Source organism: Alexandromys fortis, unplaced genomic scaffold (genome assembly GCF_014885135.2).
Source record: "Alexandromys fortis isolate MF-2015 unplaced genomic scaffold, M_Fortis_MF-2015_v1.1 scaffold_74, whole genome shotgun sequence".
Classification (NCBI taxonomy): Eukaryota; Metazoa; Chordata; class Mammalia; order Rodentia; family Cricetidae; genus Alexandromys; species Alexandromys fortis.
Genome location: NW_026068008.1, coordinates 7,625,912 through 7,638,060, shown reverse-complemented (window position 1 = coordinate 7,638,060; position 12,149 = coordinate 7,625,912). Strand labels below are relative to the sequence as shown.

General features: G+C 36.7%; 1 protein-coding gene across 1 annotated transcript in view; it reads right to left on the bottom strand.

Moving 5' to 3' along the window:
• Ralyl (RALY RNA binding protein like) overlaps window positions 1–8,425 on the bottom strand; it is a 423,647-nt gene extending 415,222 nt beyond the window's left edge. Inside the window, exon 1 of the mRNA XM_050161774.1 lies at window positions 8,155–8,425. Within this exon, the coding sequence (XP_050017731.1) occupies window positions 8,155–8,410 (256 nt within the window). The 5' untranslated portion in view covers window positions 8,411–8,425. The remainder of the gene's footprint in view (window positions 1–8,154) is intronic.
• Between the last annotated feature and the right edge of the window lie 3,724 nt (window positions 8,426–12,149).

The following is a 12,149-nucleotide window of genomic DNA, read 5'->3' as shown; positions in this document are numbered from 1 at the left end:
AGAGAGGGAGAGAGAGAGAGAGAAAGGGGGAGAGAGGAGAGAGAGAGAGAAAGGGGGAGAGAGGAGAGAGAGAGAGAGAGAGAGAGAGAGAGAGAGAGAGAGAGAGAGAGAGAGAGAGAGAGATGTTAAGGATGATGAGGATTATTCGAAACCTCAAAACTCATCCACAATGACACATTTTCTCAACTAAGGCCACACTCCTAACCCTTTACATCAATTCCACCAGCTAGAACCATGTATTCAAATATATAAGCCTATGGGAGCACTTCTCAATCAATCCACCACATGCAGTACAGAATGGTATTGATAACAGTGAAGATACATACAGATTTTCTGTCACCCATGAGATTATTTCAGAAAATAAATTTCAATACAACAGCTTATGTAAGAAAGGTCCCAGTGCATCACAGACTTCTCAGTTGTAACATTATTATTATTATTGAAACATTAAAGTTTCCATTTTGATGGTTTAAAAATACTTTACCAAATACTTCATGTAGTAGAGAAGCTAGATATCTAACAAGAATTTCACTTCTTCTGTTCATTGAATCCCTAATGAAAGCTGTTGTGTGCGTCCCGACTCCAGTAGTGGAGGTCAGCGGATATGAGCCTGTGGAAATGATATCATCACTTGCTTGAACGTGAAGACAGTGTGCTTCCTTCTGCTATATACAGTCAGAAATGACTTCTGATGAAGTGATTGGACTATGAGTATTCTGACCTCAGAACTTTGCTTTCTATGACAAGTATGTACATTACTGTGACATCAGGAGATCATAGAAAGTGGAAAAGGCAGGTTCTCTTTGCTGGGACTTAATCATTGAGGTTGGGCTCTTGAAAAATGTTTCTTATTCCCTGACACTTACCTTTTGGCTCTCTGTCTCTGCTTTCAAGCTGGCATCATGTATGCTGCTTTTTACCATCATACACTTCTTAACCACGATCTTCTGTCCTCTAGAGCCCAAACAGCAATATCATCTACCCATAACCATGAACTGAAATGACTGAAATTATTAGCCAAAGCATAGACTTTCTCCTTTTTAGTTGCCTTTTTTTTGTATTTTTCACAGTAATAGAAATATGACTAGTGCAGAAAGAGTGGGATCTGAAGACAGATTTTTCTTCCTGTACAAATGGTGCTCAAAGAAAAATGTTCTCATTTTTTTATATTTGTTTCTTTCTACTATTTAAAGCCAATTTCCAAAGTTCATAATGCATTTGCTTCATGCAATAGAACAGTAAAATAATCTGAAAAGACAGACTCTACAAATGGTTATTTATAGCTCATGAGCAATCAGCCTGTGTAATCAGTAGATGTGTAAAATCGGCACCTCTTTACATCAATCTCTAACCTCTTCATGATATTTTTGTACAAAAGAAGAATCTGTGCAAATTTAGAGCTATAAATAGTCAGTGTAAAATATCTTTAGTTTATTTATTCTTTAAGGGAATGTATTTATGCAAATAAAAGTTGTCCTTATTAAATTACTTTAAAATTATAATAGAAATTTCTAATATGAACAAGTGCTAGAATCGAAATTTAGTGGATATTAACAAGGTGTTATGTCAGAATTCACCTTAGAAAATTAAAATTTTACTCTGCTCAGTTAAATGACCAAACTGAGATGGATTTTCATTTTAAATAGATGACATTTGTTTTTAAATAATAAATTGTTGAGCTACAATCTGATTTTAGAAACTCTTTAATAATATGTCTACACTAAAGTGTCTACAAATAACATATGAAATTGTTGAGGTAAAATAGGCTCATGTATGCAGAACACCCTGAGAAGGCTTGCAATGACTGACTGGAAATTCACCTTACAGCATTTCCCTCATGCTAACATTTTTTTTTTTTTGAGACAGACAGTGAGACTTGGCCAAATAAATGTTCTCTACAATTCAGTGAGAATATGGTCAGACAATATAGACTTGGAAAGAATTTTAACCTAAAGACATGTGATTAAGCTATTATAAACACAGGATTTTGTGTTAAAACTCACCTAAACATTCAAACATTGGAAGGCAGGAAATCATTGGTAGTTTGGCAGTGGTAACTAAAGTAATTTACAGATAGGATGTCATCATCTAGCATAGAAATTTTAGAAAGATTCCAATCGTTAGTGCATTTTCTGCTACTGTAACAAAATGCCTTAGGTTCACTTTCGAGAAAGTAAATGAGGTAGATTTAGCTCTCACTCAGGGGAGATAGAGTGGGAAAATCCCTGGTTCTTCCATCAAGATAATGTGAGATATTTGGGGAAATTATTTCCACAAAGGCAATACTTCCTTTTTGCTTTTCCTCATTCACAGTGTGCCTGAACTTGACTGAATATAAGCTTCTCTCTGTGGCAGTGTAGCATAACCACTGTCTTTTTTAGGGGAGAACAAGGCAACATATAACTATATTGTTGCATTTGAACTTCAAGTTCATGACCCGAGGAAGAACAACATGTGTGCAGAAACCTTTCAACCCTCTGCAACAGGTGGCTATGGACTGTGGAAGCTTACCACTTAGGAAACACTTAATTTTACTTTTCTGTCCTCAGCTATCTTTTGTTGTGTCTGCAGTCTGTTGGAGGGCAGACCTCAATAAAATCTATGTGATGGAATTCACCCAACTCAGAAAATAAACAAATAGCTTCAGAGAGTCACCAAATATGACCAGATTCACTAGACCTCTTGTTTCTCAAGCATGTAAAAGCAGTAAGGACTTCTAAAAGACTCACTCAGATAAGCAGTCCACCTACAGGAGGAGACCTAACAAAGTACCTGAATAGCCTCAGACCAACTAAGGTTATCTGGAAAGAAGACTGTCAAGGACTGTGTAGGTTGTGCATTGAGGTCCAGATTTTTAACTTTTTTGAGCTGATAAGTATGTTAAAAGTATGTTTTTGTCGATACAGCTGTCTTTAAATATTTGATGCTCCTGCAAGGAAAAATTCCCTCACCCATGTTCCTTTAAGTAATCCCAATAAACTTATTGGTTCACCAAGTTGGAATTTTATATTATTTAATTCTCTGCTGTTAAGGGTCGAACACGCAGCAAGGACGTGCGTGCCACTAGGATGTCTAAGGCTCCAGTCAGTCTAAAAAAATCTGCTTGCCTGATGAAGATAAGTATCAAAGAAACTTTGCATTGGGAAGTGAAGGGAAAGCCTTTCTTGGCCAGGACATTGGTGGGGGGTTGGGTTAGAGAAGCCTTGTAGGTGTAAGCAGAGGATTGGATCAAAAGGCTTTCCAGCTCAGAAAGGAGCACAGTATAAAGGACTAAGATGATTCATTAGTGTACAGACTGGCAACAATTTGTAGGAGGAAAGAAGTACAGTGAATCTGTCGGCTGTAGGACTAGGGAAACCTCAGGGAAACATTTCAGAAAGTACATGCATACAAATCCAGAAAACAAATTTATGGGGATCTAATCTCTGCTGGGTGTTAATTAGGAAATTTCTAAAAAACTAAAGATTTCCCTACCTTCTCCAACAAACCCAACACTCACTTAGCATTCCATTGACACCACACGGTGAATTTATTTATTCATTCCTATAAGTTTTACATAATTCGTGTCAATGATGCAAAATTACTAACCCTTGTTTAAATCTCTCACTTTTGGGGGCCTATATTTGTGAAATTTTAGTAATACATAGGCCCATGTGTCTTTCAACATATGAATTATCCATAACAAAAAATGCTCAGTCATGGACTCATAATTTTAGACCAAAACTTTTTCTCTTCTGAAAATTTCTCTCTCAATTTACTGACTAGCTAGATTGTCAACAGAGAATCAGCCCAGAAATGTGGGACTTATTCTTGATTCTTTTTTATCTATATTAACAGATATCAGTTTACTTTTTTTTTAAATTTTAGCATGATTACCTCTTTTCCCACTTGCATCTTCATAAAACAGACTTCCAAGTACTTTTTTTTCACAACTAATCCACCCACCAGTCTGTTCCCTGACCTTTTCTCTTACTGACATTTCAGTTTGTTCTCCCAAGCTTAAACTTTTCAATTCATAGTTTTGTACTTGCAGCACCAAAATGACCAATGATAATATTTGTCATTAATCATAAAATAGTCTCATTTTAAGCACATATCTATAATTTCAAAAAAAGCAAAGGACTTGTATTATGATGTTGTATTTTTACTGTTTAACCAACTTCTTAATTCTATTTTAGATTTTAAAAATGCATAGAGCATTTGAAAATATTATTCTAAAAAAGATGGTACATGATTATTCATTATTAAAATGAAAAGTTTTAACATGGGTGAACTAATAACTTAGGATTAATTCATATGATGCTTTCCTACTCTAAAGAGAAAGGCAAATGTGTATACATTATGTGTTTTACATTTTAAGTACCTGTCATTATGTCCATGATAAATGTACTAGATATCAGACACCAATCTAAATTTTTTTATAAACCTTTGATTTGAAATTAGACAAAAATCAGCAAATAAGTAATAAATTTACTTGAAGTCATGCTTTGCCCAAGTCAACAAAAGATATGGATGGAACTCTAAGATGAAAGTAGGTATGTTGCTTGGAAAGTCAGGCATTAATCCTATATTACTACAGAATTGACTCCATCCAGCAAGGAGCAACTAAATGTCTTGCCTTTGTCTGTATTTTTATCAGCAGAATTAAAAAAGGGGAGGTGACCTGAAAAGCAAAGTTATTATTTAAATTGCAAGGCACCTCTTTTAATATAAAAGCCTTTCCTGTTAGGCAAAAGAAGTTCATAAACTAGGTTCCGCCTAACTGAATAACGATTTGGATATGATGTCTTATTAAGGCTTCTGCTCTGGAGATTATCCCACGGAGAGAGACACATGTGTGGCTGAGAATGAGAAGCAATCCCATTACAGGCAGCATAACTCTGCTTCTCAATGCACAGGAATCTGAGATTGACTTTCTATCTCCTCATGTTCTGAAGTTTAAACACCAAGGTTAGAGTTATATTCCTGAGTGATCAGCTGATTGGTGACAGAATATAGGACTCCAGAGAATTAGCTAAATTCCAGTTGAAAGAGAATCGGAGTTAGAATTGACTTCATAGTCATCATTATTTTTATAAAAAGTAGTAACAAAATGCATTTCGAAAATGTCATGTTAGTATTACAGTAACAAAGACACAGGAGATAGATTGACCCTGAATTACCTAAATGTGGCTGAGGAAGAAGAATTTCCTGTTACATTTCTAGTTACAATACTTTTAAGGAAGCAAATAGCCAGAAAACTCCTGCATCGAGGTAAGTATGGGGATATATATGTATGTATATATATATATGTGTGTGTGTGTGTGTGTGTGTGTATAAAGGAAACCAACTGTGAACCTGGGAAGCAAACTAGACTATTGAAAATTAGCATCTTTCTTTACAGTAGAGAAAACGAGCAGTAAGATAGATAGATAGATAGATAGATAGATAGATAGATAGATAGATAGATAGACAGACAGACAGACAGCATTTTACATATATTTTTGGAGATTTACATCAGATAGTGCATAAAAACTTTATTTTTTTTCAAAATCATCCTTCGGACTTCACTCACAATTCAATGAATATCATGGCTTCCTAATTTGTCCTCACTGTACGGCCCAGGTGAGTGCAGCCTCTCTGTCTGTGAACCTTAGCCTCTTCTACATCAGCATTTATAGCTGGGTCCCACTTTTCCTCACACCAAACATTCTCCTGAGTTGATCAACTTTGATAGTATATTATTCTTCACACTTGTCTCACTCATTTATTCAGCACTTTTGTTCCTTTAACACACTGTTTCAGCTTTATGTTTGAGACATGACAAGACAATATCATATACACTAACATATCTCATCTAGAAAGTGATGATAGTTACAAAAGCCTTACACAGAATTCAAGGATTTGTAGTAAAGGCAAGCAATTCTAAGCTAAAAGGTCTCACTGTGGAGGTTAAGATTCCAACAATCAAGGGAACAAATAGCTAGCAGGGGGTTCTCCACAGTTTAGAGCCTCAGAAAGGGTCACATTCCTTCCAAGCAGGAGGTATGTCAAGGATGCTGGCAAGATTAGAGCAATGCTGGAGGCACAGGGCAGGACACAAGATTGAAGATGTGGCAGTATAGAGTTTCAAAGGGTACATGACAGAGTATGAAGTTTTCTGTATCAAATTCCCTGGAGGATCAAAAACAGGTTGATGATGTAACTCATGTTTTTAAACAAAAGAAAACAAAACCTACCCCTGGACCCAGCAATACCACTCTTGGGAATATACCCAAGAGATGCCCTACCATACAACAAAAGTATATGCTCTACTATGTTCACAGCAGCATTATTTGTAATAGCCAGAACCTGGAAACAACCTAGATGCCCTTCAATGGAAGAATGGATGAAGAAAGTATGTAATATATACATATTATACTCAGCAGTAAAAAACAAGGACTTCTTGAAGATTGCAGGCAAATGGATGGAAATAGAAAACACTATCCTGAGTGAGGTAAGCCAGACCCAAAAAGAGGAACATGGGATGTACTCACTCATAACTGGTTTCTAGCCATAAATAAAGGACATTGAGCCTATAATTCGTGATCCCAGAGAAGCTAAATAAGAAGAACCCAAAGAAAAACATATAGGCATCCTCCTGAATATTAACCTTCATTAGGCGATGAAAGAAGACCGAGACAGAGGCCACATTGGAGCACCGGACAGAAATCTCAAGGTCCAAATCAGGAGCAGATGGAGAGAGAGCACGAGCAAGGAACTCAGGACCGCAAGGGGTGCACCCACACACTGAGACAATAGGGATGTTCTATCGGGAACTCACCAAGGCCAGCTGGCCTGGGTCTGAAAAATCCTGGGATAAAACCGGACTCGCTGAACATAGCAGACAAGGACGACTACTGAGAACTCAAGAACAATGGCAATAGGTTTTTGATCCTACTGCACGTACTAGCTTTGTGGGAGCCTAGGCAGTTTGGATGCTCCCCTCACTAGACCTGGATGGAGGTGGGTGGTCCTTGGACTTCTCACAGGGCAGGGAACCCTGATTGCTCTTTGGGCTGACAAGGGAGGAGGACTTGATCGAGGGAGGGGGAGGGAAATGGGAGGTGGTGGTGGGGAGGAGGCAGAAATCTTTAATAAATAAATAAATAAAAAGATTCCCTCAGAGTGGAAAAGTTACAGGAAGCAGAACCTTTCCTTGGGCCGCTGGTATACAGTGACTATACATAGACTATACAAAAAGGTCTATAGCAACGATGAGGATTTATATGAGTTTATATGAGATAATGATTACAACTTAAATATAGGTCAAAGGAAGGAATTGAAGTTTTTATTTTAAAAGCTACATACATTAAAAAGCTGGGGATTCTAAGGACAGTTAGAGAAATTGCAAAATAGACAGGATGTAGAGAAAATGAAGTTATATTTACAGATACATGTTGAATAATGAAGAAAGTATATAATCAGTTTGAAATATGAATATAAGAATTATAAATGTGACAAACACTGTTGGATTGATTGTATTTTCTTACATGAGAAAGTATATATTTGGTTCTTTTTATCTCTTCAATAATTACTAATATTTTCTTCTTATTTTTATTCCAACACACAAGGCATTGTCTTTTCTTAGCAAGAATTCAGTATTGTCCCACCAGCCTGAGGCACAAAGTGAATCTATGGTGCAAAGGGGCTGCATAATATATACCATCCCTAACCACTGAGGAAAAAGTGAGGTGTGATCCTTTCTAGTCTGGAAAATGTATTTCATTTTACTATTTTTTTTAACCATTCCTCCCAAATAAAAATTGTAAATAAAGAAAATGAATTAACCTTTCATAACAAATGCTATACGCAAGGTCAGTAAACTTAGCAGTTTTGTGGAAGTTACACACTATATCAAGTCAAATAAACCTAAGTCGGATGCATATGTTGTATTTGCCTGTCTCAGAATTGGTAGCGGTTGTAAGTATCACAAACAGCTTTTATTACGAGTTGACATATTTGTTGAGATAATACCAGCAACATGCAAAGTGATACATTTTGAACGATAAATTTCTAAGACAGTAACTAGGTAAGAAAGGAATAAATGCTGTGGAGCTGCTGACTGCTAACAAATGTATCACACAAACAATGGTGGCTAGACCAAAGGGAAATCTGCAACAGAGCATAGCTTACCAAGAGGCTGGCCCGCGATGACCCTGGCATTTTCTCCAGCCACTGCTGCTCTTGCATGGCGCTCACTCATGTACTGGACAAAGGCGTACCCTTTGTGAACGGAGCAGCCAACAATTTTCCCGTACTTTGAGAAAATAGCTTCAATGTCAACTTTTTTGACGATGGCTGTATTTAAATTGCCGATGAAAACCCTCGAGTTGATGGACTTGGGGTCATTCTTATTGGTTACGTTGCTGGTCTGTGTTTTGCCCGTCATGGTTGGCTCACCTTGTTTTAATCCTTAAACAAACAAACAAACAAATAAAATATTCAGAAAATGAAACTCCTAAATTCAATATATATCTCTGGATTTGAACAGGTTTAAAACTGTCCTGTAGAAACTCAAATCCCTAAATATCACAGATAATTTTGTAAAGAAAATTTAGTAATAACAAAGGTAAACATTGCTTGAATAGACCATGTTGGGGAATTACCATGATTAATTACATATAATTTTCAAAAATGCCTCATTTCTGTATTCAATGTTCATTCCTATATATGACTGAATGTTTTGCAGGTGTCCTTATATTTAAGTGTATCTTCATTTGCTATGGAAAATTTAAGGAATACACCTTTCATTCTGTGAAAAGAAAAAGAAACTAAAAGTCTGCATGTGCAGGTTTGTTGAACAGGATATTTCATTACATAAGCACTTTATAGTGTTTGAACACAGGCAGTGTGCTGGTATATGCTCTGTAACAGGCACACTGGTTTCCTGCTCCGGCAGAGGAATCCTATGGTCAGACAACAACCGATTCCACTAAATGCTAAGGAAAAAAAGAAAAAAAGTTATTATTAGAAACGATTTGGACTTTTTTTCATTTTTTGGTTAAAGGAAGAATAATTAGTTCTGTTTATGGCATTTAATTGAACCAATAATGCATGTTATCAAAGTTAACATGTAAATAAAAAAAGACATACACAGCCATTCATCAATACTCAGAAATTGCAGGAGAATACTGTGACTTTTTTTTCTCAGTCTCATTATAAAAAAAAAAAAACTCAATAAAGTTTTTGTTTGAAGACTTTAAAATCCATTTCCATATTTATTGAGAGTTGCTAGTTTGCCAGGTGTCCTCTTTTCTTTAAGAGAAACCATTATGTGAAATGGAAATCTTAGGAGGATTAAACTCCAGTGTAGACAGTCATTGCTGAAGGCTAGTCAGGAGGTGCATTTTTTTGGTGACATCTTGCATATTTATATGAAGACATTATTTAAAATATTTCAGCTATAAGATAACAAGTGCAATTGAGGTTTAAGAATAATTTTAAAATGACAGTTTTTATTTCCTTGTTAATCTAGAAGTCTCAAAGCCCCATGAATTAGGTATGCTTGAAAATTCACTCACTATGCATTGAACAGAAGTGCTTTTGAAATCAAGCTCAAGCTAGTAGCTTAAAAGTGTTTCACATAAACCTTTTTATTGTTACCTCTGAGGATTTTCTAACCGTTTTTTTTTTCAAAATAGACCCTCCCACAAGTCATTTTAATGAAGGCAGATATAATAAACAAAACATTAACCATTTACATAAAAATTAAAGGAAATTATCAAAAAAGGGTGATTTAAAACTGACCTATATATTTCAAGCTTAGCTACATTTTATTTGCTCCTTCACTATGAAATATTCGAGCTAGAACTGTAGAAATTAAAACTAATACTTTTTTCTATTATGACAGTGTATCTCTTGCATACCTCAGGACAAATCTTTGAAAATGCAAGGAAAATTAAGGTACATAGTAAAACATCAACTTCTTTGTATAATCTAATGTAGTTTCCTTTTCTTAATATCTCAGAAAAATATCAATTTATACCATAGAAAACCTAATTTCAATTTATAGTTGTATGGCAACTGTTTTCTGAAATATCATATCTGTGATATAATCGACTGTAATCAATTCCTGTGCTGATATTTATTGTGTAGATAGGAGCGTAGTGGCTATAAAGCAATAGTAGGAACTCTTAGATGAGGAAAATTGATGATTTGTTGACCAACTCAATGTGAGGCTGCACTTCTATTCTGAGAATTCATTATGAATGTCACCTTTATACCATCTGCTACCAAATGTATGTATGTCAAGAAAAACATTAAGACACCAAATAGAGCTAGATATAGTGATACACTCCTTTATTCTCAGAATTCGGGATCCAGAGGCAGAAAGGACCTTGGGAGCACCAGATCAGCCAGATACAGCACATTCCTGGCCTACATAGAGAGACTCGATAAAAATGTTAATTTGCAAACACAATCGGTGATACTAAGTACTCTGAAAACTGTAGGTCTTTATCTCTCCCACAAAGATTGTTTTCTATTCACTCTCGGTCTCCATGACGATGAAAGTTCCATTGAAGTTGTCTGTGTTATCATGTCAATGTTTTCTAAAATTCAGTCGTGGACTGGTTGCCACTGTCCTATTTCTACACTAATACTGAATTAACTAACTTATGTGTCTCTATTACATGAACGTTTGGTCCACTGAAGAAAGAGTCCCACTTACAGTCACGATGAAGTAATGGAGATCAAATGACTCAAATATATATAAAACCAAGTAAATACAGACGGTATATCTGGTATTCAGACAATGCTTGTGATGAACATCTGTCTTCTGGTAGGGATTACTGAAAGCACAGCTGGTGGGCTCACTGTCATGAGAAGAGAGAAACCAAGCTTCAAAATATCTGAGTAGATGTAAAATGAGGAGGTAGTCTTGGGATAAGGGTTAATCAGAAAAAGGGGGTGGGGGAAGAAATGGTGTCCAATGAGAAAAGTCCTTGAATTTATGCTGGTAGCCAAAACTGTAAACAAGTAATAAGATGTCAGATGTCAGGTCATGATTATAAAGCATTTGAAAAGTTGTAAGCCTGTGATTTAATAAAACAAAAAGACTGAGACTAACTCGGGCTTCTCCCAATAGGGGGTGGAGGGCCCATACTGACTCCTGGGTCATTAAGATTAGACTTGCAAGAACTGGGCCTTAGCAATGGGTACAAATGATGCCTAGAATTTTCTTTGGGATTAATAACGCAAAATAAAACAAATAAAAAACAAAACCAAAAGGAAAACCCACAAACACACAACAATGACGACATGATTGTTAGCATAGGGCATAAGCACTCTTTAAAAAATACAGCTCGAACCCACCTCACCCCCCAAATCTCAATTTTCTCCCCGGCAATTTTATCTACTTCCCTTAGCCAAGAGGATAACTATATGTTTTTCCTTGGGTTCACCTTCTTATTTAGCTTCTTTAGGTTAACCAGGTATACACTCCGTGACCTTTATTTATGGCTAGAAACCAATGATGAGTGAGTACATCCCATGTTCATCTTTTTGGGTCTGTGTTACCTCGCTCAGGATAGTGTTTTCTATTTCCATCCATTTGCATGCAAAATTCGAGAAGTCATTGTTTTTTTTTTTTTTTTTTTTTTTTTTTTTCCCGCAACATAGTACTTTAGTGTGTCTAAGGGGGGGCAGGAAGAGAAAAGTGAGAAGGGGAGGATTGGGGGAACTTGGGGAAACAGGAAGATTGGGATAAAGGAAGGTTGGATAGGGGAGCAGGGAAGCACATATCTTAGTTAAGGGAGCCACCTTAGTGTTGGCAAGAGACTTGAACCTAGAGTGGCTCCCAGGAGCCCAAGGTGATGTCCCCAGTTAGTCCCTTGGGAAGCTGAGAATAGGGAACCTGAAATGACCCTATCCTATAGTAATACTGACGAATATCTTCCATATCACCATAGACCTTCATCGGGTGATGGATGGAGATAGAGACAGAGACCCACACTGGAGCACTGGACTGAGCTCCCAAGGTCCCAATGAGGAGTAGATGGAGGGAGAACACGAGCAAGGATGTCAGGACCACGAGGGGTGCACCCACCCACTGAGACAGTGGGGCTGATCTATTGGGAGCTCACCAAGGCCAGCTGGACTGTGACTGAAAAAGCATGGGATAAAACCGG